The sequence below is a fragment of the Lucilia cuprina genome, chromosome 2, assembly GCF_022045245.1.
Source record: "Lucilia cuprina isolate Lc7/37 chromosome 2, ASM2204524v1, whole genome shotgun sequence".
Lineage (NCBI taxonomy): Eukaryota > Metazoa > Arthropoda > Insecta > Diptera > Calliphoridae > Lucilia > Lucilia cuprina.
The window spans coordinates 66,872,674-66,883,308 of NC_060950.1; the positions used below are offsets into that span (position 1 = coordinate 66,872,674).

At 29.4% G+C, this 10,635-nt stretch overlaps 1 protein-coding gene across 1 annotated transcript in view; it reads left to right on the top strand.

Moving 5' to 3' along the window:
* LOC111684263 (tyrosine-protein phosphatase Lar-like) overlaps nt 1-9,548 on the top strand; it is a 25,869-nt gene extending 16,321 nt beyond the window's left edge. The window contains exons 7-8 of the mRNA XM_046956173.1: nt 9,137-9,316; nt 9,544-9,548. Of these exons, the coding sequence (XP_046812129.1) occupies nt 9,137-9,316; nt 9,544-9,548 (185 nt within the window). The remainder of the gene's footprint in view (nt 1-9,136; nt 9,317-9,543) is intronic.
* The last annotated feature ends 1,087 nt before the right edge of the window (nt 9,549-10,635 follow it).

Genomic DNA, 10,635 nt, shown 5'->3' on the forward strand with positions numbered 1-10,635 from the left:
AGTTCAGTTCTAGTTCAGTTCTAGTTCAGTTCTAGTTCAGTTCTAGTTCAGTTCTAGTTCAGTTCTAGTTCAGTTCTAGTTCAGTTCTAATTCAGTTCTACTTCAGTTTTACTTCAGTTCTAGTTCAGTTCTACTTCAGTTTATTTCCTTAATTTCTTTCTCTGTATCCATAATGTTTCTGCTGCATTGATACAGTTAGAAAAAACTTTATATATACAAATTTTTATGTAATTTTATTTTCATTCCGTTTCCATTTTTGAACATTCTATAGAAAACTGCATTAGAAATGCAAGCAAGAGCAAAAATTACCTGTAATAAATTTTTAAATATGCAAGTTTTTCTACTTTAAAGATGATTCTCGGAAAAAAAACTAGGATTTTAAAGTACTTAATTTTGAAAAGAGATATTTAGTGTGAGTGAGAGATGAAAGAGTAAGTGACTAAGAAAAATTGACAAGTTGATATGAAATGTAAATTGACTGCATAAAAAATTTCTGTTTATTCATTAGTATTTAAAGTTGTATAAATAATAAGTATAAAAAATAATTTAAATAAGATCTTAGAAAATGATAGAAAAAAGGGTCAATTCAAAAAGATGAAAATTTTTAAAAGATTTCGAAACAAATAAGAGTAATCAATTGGTAATAAAAACATAAATGAATAGTTAATGTTTGATGTGAAAGGTAAATAGATAACTGTATTTGGGTTATATTTTAATTATTAAAAATCAAATATATTTTAAAAATTTGCTTAAATATGTAGATAACAGTAGATAATTTAAAAATAAAATTAAGTTTTTTTAGGAATTTTGTGACATTGTAATAGATTTTTGTTTATTCGGAATAAATTGTAATAAAAAATTACAAATGATCCTAAACTTAACACTTGCCACAGCAACCCACAAGCTTAACAACAACAAACGGAAGTGTTTTTTGTTCAGTAATGAAATAGAACGAAAAGAAAACCAAACGTGTTTAACTAAACCTTTGTATAAAACTAGATTCTAAAACAGAAAAACTTAACAACTATTAAGCTCTCAAAAACACGCATACCATCATACTTTGTTCTAACAAAAAGGCAACCGTGAATATCCTGACAAATCACACACACATACTCAAATACTTAACAGATATTTATGAGTCTCTGTTGGTGTCTGCTTGCTTTATTATACCAATACGCGGGCTAATAAACCCATTGCTGACATATTTGGTATTTGTAATGCAAAAGGACCCCTATTCGATTTGGATTCATTCTTATGCATTTTCAAATATTCACAGCAACTATTGGTGTTAACATGTCGCTCCATCGATTGGTTATACAATTAGATGCATTGACTTTTTTCGCAAGGTTTTTGTAACAGTTACACCACAAGTGTTGACTACCAGCAGTTGCTGTGGTCTTTGTTTTAAGGGTAAATGAAAATATTTGAAAATACCTAAATGTCATATATTTAAGTTACAGTTAGTATGGAATAGTATGGACTAGTATGGACTAGTCTATTGTCTGGGCAATAGTCTTGTCTTATTTCTGGACTATAGTATAATCCATGTTCTTGACTATAGTTCAGTTCATAGTCTGGACTATAGTGTAGTTCATAGTCTTGGCTATCATGTCTATATTATGTACTATAGACAATACTTTAATACTTAAACTTTACTATGTCTAGTCTATATTATATACTATTGTCTGATCTATTGTCTAGTCTATAGGCTGGACTATAATATTGTCTATAGTCTAGTCTATAGCCTGGAGCATAGTCTGAAAGTTAGTCTTGTCCATAGTTTGGATTATAGTCTATAGTCTTTAGTAAAAACAAGTTGGTCTATAGTCTAGTCTACAGTCTATACAATAGTCTAGTCAGGAATATAATCTATTTATTGCCTGGACTTAGGTCTGGTCTAAAGTCAACAGCCTAGTCTAAAGTGTGAACAATACTCTAGTCTATATGATCTAGTCAATAATCTAGTCTATACTCCGGTCTATATGTCAGTCTATAGTCTGGACCAGTCTGCACTATATAATACAGTCTTTATTACATTTTAAGCTATTTATAGTCTGGATAGTCTGCATTGACACGTTTTCAGTAAACTTATTATTCTTTTCCATCTTCTTCACTTCACTGTGACACTATTTTATCTTCTCCTACACTTTTCTTATAAAATTAAAAAAAAATATATAAGTGGAACAAACAATTTTATTGCAAAAAAAAATTGTCATCAGGTCTTGAGCATGTTTTTCTTACTTGCTACTATTATGCTGCTTGTCTGTTTTCATTATAGAACACACAAAAACAAGCAGCACTGAAAAAAGTAGTCTATTTTTAGGCGTCCCTTAAAAGAAGAAAAAAAAAACAAAGAAAACAAGAGCTGAGAAAAATACAAAACTTAAAAATTCAATAGAATTTAATGTTGCATTTCAGGCGCTGCACTTGCATACACATTTACTCATATACAATTTTTTTCTTTCATTATTTTGCTGTAAGTATTCACTAAAGCAGCAATTTAATTTCATTTTTTTCTCCTTTTACTTGCTTTTCACTCTCAACAATCTAGTTGTAAAATTAAAAAAAAAGAAAACACACACACAGTATTACAACATCATGTTGCCAGTTTATACTTCATGATTTTAATGTTGTTTTCTTTTTTTTTTCAAGATGTAGATATTGTAGCTGTAGTTGTTTAACTTGAATATCATTTTTATCCATCTTGCTTTTTTATTCTTAATGTTTATCAAGTGTAGTATTTTGTTTAATTTTATAGAGATTCATGTTACTTAACAATTTCTGATAATTTTTTTTTATTTAATATTTTTTACTATTGCTTTTCTAGCATTTTTCAACATTTTTTGCCAAGTTTTTTTTCTTCTTACTTAAATACAAAGCTAAGTAAACAGAGTTTATTAATATTTAAATAGAGTTGAATTGAAGATGGAAATGTATACACATATACAATATTTATAATTCAAATGAAAATGTTTGTGTGTTAGAATAGTTTTGTGTAAAGTAATGAAAAATATAAAACCAATAGAAAAGAGTCCTCGCCTGTCGTAGACGGAAATTTCAGTTGCAGTTTACAGCATGGATTGTTATGTAAACTTACACACTTGGATACAAAGATAATCTGTCTAGTCAATAGTCTACGATATAGACTATAAGTCTAGTCTATAATGTAGTCTATAGTCTAGTTTATAGTCTAGTATATAGTCTAGTTTATAGTCTAGTTTATAGTCTAGTTTATAGTCTAGTATATAGTCTAGTTTATAGTCTAGTTTATAGTCTAGTTTATAGTCTAGTTTATAGTCTAGTCTATAGTCTAGTCTATTGACTAGTCTATAGTCTAGTCTATAGTCTTATATATAATCTATTCTATAGTCTAGTCTATAGTTTAGTCTATTGTCTAGTCTATAGTCTAGTCTATACTCTAGTCTATAGCCTAGTCTATAGTCTAGGCTATAATCTAGTCTATAGTCTAGTCTATAGTCTAGTCTATAGTCTAGTCTATAGTCTAGTCTATAGTCTAGTCTATAGTCTAGTCTATAGCTAGTCTATAGTCTAGTCTATAGTCTAGTCTATAGTCTAGTCTATAGTCTAGTCTATAGTCTAGTCTATAGTCTAGTCTATAGTCTAGTCTATAGTCTAGTCTATAGTCTAGTCTATAGTCTAGTCTATAGTCTAGTCTATAGTCTAGTCTATAGTCTAGTCTATAGTCTAGTCTATAGTCTAGTCTATAGTCTAGTCTATAGTCTAGTCTATAGTCTAGTCTATAGTCTAGTCTATAGTCTAGTCTAGTCTATAGTCTAGTCTATAGTCTAGTCTATAGTCTAGTCTATAGTCTAGTCTATAGTCTAGTCTATAGTCTAGTCTATAGTCTAGTCTATAGTCTAGTCTATAGTCTAGTCTATAGTCTAGTCTATAGTCTAGTCTATAGTCTAGTCTATAGTCTAGTCTATAGTCTAGTCTATAGTCTAGTCTATAGTCTAGTCTATAGTCTAGTTTATAGTCTAGTCTATAGTCTAGTCTATAGTCTAGTCTATAGTCTAGTCTATAGTCTAGTCTATAGTCTAGTCTATAGTCTAGTCTATAGTCTAGTCTATAGTCTAGTCTATAGTCTAGTCTATAGTCTAGTCTATAGTCTAGTCTATAGTCTAGTCTATAGTCTAGTCTATAGTCTAGTCTATAGTCTAGTCTATAGTCTAGTCTATAGTCTAGTCTATAGTCTAGTCTATAGTCTAGTCTATAGTCTAGTCTATAGTCTAGTCTATAGTCTAGTCTATAGTCTAGTCTATAGTCTAGTCTATAGTCTAGTCTATAGTCTAGTCTATAGTCTAGTCTATAGTCTAGTCTATAGTCTTAGTCTAGTCTATAGTCTAGTCTATAGTCTAGTCTATAGTCTAGTCTATAGTCTAGTCTATAGTCTAGTCTATAGTCTAGTCATAGTCTAGTCTATAGTCTAGTCTATAGTCTAGTCTATAGTCTAGTCTATAGTCTAGTCTATAGTCTAGTCTATAGTCTAGTCTATAGTCTAGTCTATAGTCTAGTCTATAGTCTAATTTTTAGTCCAGTTTATATTATATGCATTTTTTTACCATCTTAACTATTCTCCTATTGTCTTTTCGATTTGTATGACCCTAATAAATTTCTCTTACTTGTTTTACTTTTTATTTCCGTTTCCTCTTTTCCCAGTGTTTTATACTTTGATTTATTTATTTCTTACATTTCTACCTCCAATTTCTTTTCAAATCTACTCATATATCAAGTTTATTTGTAGTTATTTTTCCAACTTGTTATAATAAATATATTTTGTTTATTATTTTATAATTTTCTGTATATATTTTTTTCCTTTTAGTTTATATTTGATTGAAATCATATTGTTGTTGTTGATTTTTTACATTTGTTTGACAGAGGTTTCCTTTTGCCGTGTCGTTTTTTGTTCATAGATTTTTATTTCAAATTTTATTTACTTTTTTTTTTGTTTTGCGTTCCTGTTTGTATTCAATTTAATACGATAATAAATCATTGCAAATCCATTTGTATTGTCAGCACTAGTAAACGAAATACGTATGTATATGCAATTGAATAGGTATGTGTAATGTAAAAAAAAGTTTAAGTAAAACAAACCCAGTAGTTCGGGGTTTTAAATACGTAAATGTTTCGTCCGAAATTTGGGAAAATTGTTGCCTAACAACAGGGGTATGTTTAGTACTTCATACATATATGAAATTGAGATACAGAGATCCTTGTATATGAAGGTTTATAAAATTTGTTGTTGTTATTTTGCTGCAGTTGAGATACGGCTTCAAAATCAAAAACGATAGAAAATAAATGTATTGTTTGTTAGCTGTAACAATAAAAAAATCAAATAAGTAGATTGTTTGCAGGGGTTTTGAATGAGTATATTATTTATTATGTTACGCTCTCTACAGGAATGCGTAGGTTTGTTTTCTCCCTTACATCAGTGTTTGTTTTATGTACATTTGTATGTATTTATATACGGTTAAAAAGAGAGTTTGTCAGTGTAAGTATTTGGTTTTTTTCTGCCAGCCTACTTGTTTATCTATACGCCTGTTTTCCTGTCTACTTTTGTATATGTGAGTACGTGTATGTTTGTATACTGATGTATTTGTGTCATGTTCCGTTATCAATTTCCGCAAAGTATTGTTTCATGTATTTTAATCAAGAGAAAATGAAAATCATGAATGAAAAAACTTCTCAGCAAAATATTATTAAAATTTATTGATTTTGTTATTGGGATCAAGATATTAATTTAATTTAGTGTTTTTTTTTTGCTTTTAAGATAATTGAATTTTTAAGATTTTGCAAAGAAGTTTTGCCAATAGTTTGAACTATATTCAGGGGTATAGTTTGTTCTACAGTTCTGGAATATAGTGTAGTTTACACTATAGACTACAGTCTAGTTTATAGCAATAATTTAAACTGTAATTTAGGCTATAGTGTAGTCAATAGTAAGGGCTATAGTCCTGTATTCTGCAATATAGTCTAGTGTTTAGGCTAGAGTCTACTGTAGTCTTGTCTGTAGTCTGAATAATAGTATAGTCTATTTTATAGCCTGAAATATTGTTTAGTCTATAGTCTGTTCCATAGTCTTGACTATAGTCTAGTCTATAGTTTGGACTATAGTATATTCTATAGTCTGGACTATAATTTAGTTTTTAGTCTAGACTATAGTCTAATCTATAGTCTGCAGTACAGTTTGGTTCATAGTCTGGACTATAGTCTAGTCTGTAATCTGGTCTAAAGTTTTGACTACATTCTAGTCCACAGTGTGGACAATAGTGTCTTTCATACTATAGTTTAATCTATAGTTTTGACAACATTCTAGTATGGATCATGGTCTTGTCTATAGTCTGAACTATGGTCTATTGTCAGTGATGATATACTATAGTCTATTCTATAGTCTGTAGTATAGTTTGATCCATAGTCTGGAATATAGTCTAGTCTGTAGTCTGGTCTAAAGTGTTGACTACATTCTAGTCCATAGTGTGGTCTATTGTCAGTGATGATGTACATATGTTTGTATGTAGCTTCAGGTCTCTCTGTTTTCGCTTAAGTTAAATTTCCTCTAGGAAAATTAATGGCATCATGATCTTTGGTGTTCTATATATATATTTTTGGCATTTGTTTAATACTAACGATAACAACACTTTACTTTAATACTTTTACAGTTTTTTTTTTATTTTTTTTTCCAACAACTGCTTTTTTGCTTTTTTATAAACAACAAAAAGTTAAATAAAAACGAAGAAAAAACATCCACAAATTACACAAAAACAATGAAAATGCCAAGTGTCAACTTTACAATGCCAACAAAAAAAAATGTTGGAAAAACAAAAGTAAAAACTACTACACTGCCACTGCAACAGCAAAAACATTAACATTGTACATGCAACATATTCATTCAGTGTCGGTTTTAATATCTGTTTATATGCATAAAAGTCTTTAATTCCAAAATTGTTGTTTTTCTTTTTGTTGTTTTTTTTTTTTTGCTTTTACAACAAGTGTGTGTGTGTGTTGCACTGTTTTTTCTGTTACAAAAAGAAAAAACACATTGTTGTTTTTGTATTGCATTGTTTGTGTCACATATAGAAAAACATAAAAAGCTTTTACACTTACACTTGCTTTCACTCAAACACACAGACTTACCATATGTGTATATACATACAACCACATGTCCTGCAGAATATTAACCCTGCATTTCGCTAGATTTTTTCAAAGAAACTTAAGTAATTGGTTTCTTGCTAAATTACTGGTGGACCATAAAGATGTGATATAACCTTAACTTCACTCCAAAGATTGTATACCAACTGTAAACTAGTGAATTCTAAAAGGGACTCATTTATTCCTTTAAAAATGGCTAGGATTTGTATAGAAATATGTATATGTGTATGTAAATTTGTTTAAGTCTGCCTGGTTATGTATGTGTTGATAATATTATTTTAATTTCACGCCAGACACGTTTTAATATAAATATTGCATAAAAACAATAATAACAAGAACAACAACAACAGCGATAGTAACAAAAAAGGATAAATGTATGTTGTTACATACAATAATATAATATAAAAACCACACACTACATAAAAAATGTATGCATAAAAAAAATAAAAGAAAAAACTACAAAGCTTAACACATACCAACAAGCTTACAGTACATACACACATATATGTACTTACTAGTGTTGGTTTTTGTTATTATACCCTACAGCACTATAGTTGGAAGTTTATTATGCGTTTCTTCCAATTTTTGTAACAGCGAAAAATATTGCTCTTACATGTTAAAGTCGGCTCAGAATCACTTTCTGTGTCGATTGTGTCTGTCTGTCTGTCTGTCTATCCGTCTGTGTGTCCTTGAAATTATATCACATACACTTCTTTTGACCTAAAGGCGAAATTGATTAAAATCGGTTCATATCGGTCCATCCTCATACAATCCTATTTCCCGATTAGGGCCTTGTCGATATTGTCTGTCTGTCCGTCCTTGTGTCCATGAAATCATATCACATACACTTATTTTGACCTTAAGGCGAAATTGGTTAAAATCAGTCCATTATTTCGCCTAGCCCCATACAATCCTACTTTCCGACGTGTCGGTTGTGTCTGTCTGGATGTCTGTCCGTCCGTCTGTGTGTCCATGAAATCATATCACATACACTTATTTTCACCTAAAAGCGAAAATGGTTGAAATCGTTTCATTATTTCGCCTAGTCCCCATTTAATCCTACTTCCCGAATAGGGCCGTGTCGATTGAGTCTGGCTGTCCGTCCGTCCGTCTGTGTGTCCATGAAATCATATCACATTCACTTCTTTTGACCTAAAGCCGAAATTGCTAAAAATCGGTCCATTATTTCGCCTAACCCCCCATATAATCCTACTTCCCGAATAGGGCTTTTTAACTCATAATTATGTTCAATATTCTAATATCTTTATAAAAATCTGTAAAACCTATATTGATGCTGCCAGTTTTCGAAATGATCGATCTTTATTTGACCCCAGCTCCCATATAAAGTCAAAATTCACTTATAAAAACTTATATCACTATTTAATTCTGCATAAATATCTTTAATTCAGACGTAAATCCAGGATTAACGAGACACATGATTAGAAGGTTTAAATTAAAAAAAAAAGTTTGTAGCATATTTTTAGGTAAAAAATAAAACGATCGGAAGATTAAGCTAGCGATCAATTTGATAAACATTTAACAGTTACAAAGCTAAAACTTTGTACGCTTTCCCAACCCAGCAAACAAACAAAAACTAAAAAGGACACTCATGCAAAAAACAAAAAAAAAAGAACTCTGTATTAACAGCATTGTGAAAGGATTTACTTGAAACGTGTAAATAAGCTTTGGCAACTTTTTTTGTTTACTTTTTCTTTCCTTTATTTGTTTGTATGCATAAATATTTAAATATGTATTTGTTGTTTTTGTTTTGTGGGGGAGATTTTAGTAATTTATAATATTTTATTATAAACACAACATATACAATATTCAAACAAATAATGGGCTTAAATTGAAAGTTTTCTTTTTATTTAAATATTTATATTAAATAAATTTTATAAACAATTTATTAAAAAAAATAAGAAATACAAATTTAACATAAATTTTATTTTATTGTTTTATATTTTAGGTGATAAAACTCCGCCTGGTTTTCCTGTCATTACACAGGGTCCTAGTACGCGTGTCATTGAAGTTGGTCATACGGCAACGATGCAGTGTAAAGCAATTGGTAATCCCACACCAAATATATATTGGATTAAAAATCAGACAAGAGTTGACATGAGTAATCCAAGGTATTCGATAAAAGAAGGTAAGTGAGAAAAACAACAACAAATTGAATACGTTTTAAAGGCATTAAGTAAAAATTCAAGAAAAATGGGAGAAATTATTTTATAACAAAAATAAAAATAAAAATTTAAGTATTAAGTACAGCATACTTTTACGTATTTGATTATAAAAATTCTCAAACTACTGCCCTTAAAACAAAGCATACTTTTAGTTGTTTGTTATATTATTTTTACAAAAGCACGCTTTTAGGTTAAATATTACAAATAGTACTTATTAAAACTTTATTTACAACGAAATCTCTTTATACTTTTATCTAATAACTGTTTAAAACAATTGCTTTTATTTTGCTTTTTAATACATCTATTCTTTTTTGATGATCTATTATAATATTTGTCAAATAAACTTTACAGTGTTTAACAATCTATCAGAAAAACTGTCAAAACTGGATGCAAAAAAAAAAACAAAACTCTAAACTACAAGACCCCTTAATTTAGCAAATTTTATAATGAAAACACACAAATAACAACATGATTACAAAGTTTTCTGCACTTTCCGTTAACTTGTCTGTCCGACCAGTATGCTACAGCGGCTTTATCTGCAACCCAACCTTTTTTTCCTCTAATAAAAAAAGTGTCAAGAAAACAAAATTTGTTTGTCCATAAAATAAGATGATTAAAGACTCTCCAAAGAATTTTATAAATGTATTTATGTTTTTACTTTTTCTGCTAAAAAAAGTTTAGTTTGGTCTTGTAGTGGGCAAAAGAGACAATGGAGACAAACGAAACTAACATTGTCTAAAAAAATATTATGCAAAAAACATTAAAAATATGGAAAACTTTGCGGGAAAACTATGTTTTAAGTGACCAAACGCAAGAGGACTAGAAGAGCACAATGAAATGCAGTTTAGTAACAACATATAAAAATAGCAACAAAGTATTAGGGGAAAAAGGTCAAAAGGTATTTGATGTAGAACTTGTCAAAACTAAAGAATTGCATTATAAAGTTTGTTTAAGAAAAATTTTGCAAAGATTTTTATTGTCATTTTGAAGGCAACAAATTAAGTTAAACGGCAAAACAAAATTTCACTCTAGAATCTAGACAATAGAATAGACTATAGACTGACTAAAGATTAGACTATGTACTAAACCAGGAACTAGCTAGACTATAGACTATACTATAGATTAGACTATAGATTAGACTATAGACTAGACTATAGACTAGACTATAGACCAGACTATATACTAGACTATAGACTAGACTATAGACTAGACTATAGACTAGACTATAGACTAGACTATAGACTAGACTATAGACTAGACTATAGACTAGACTATAGACTAG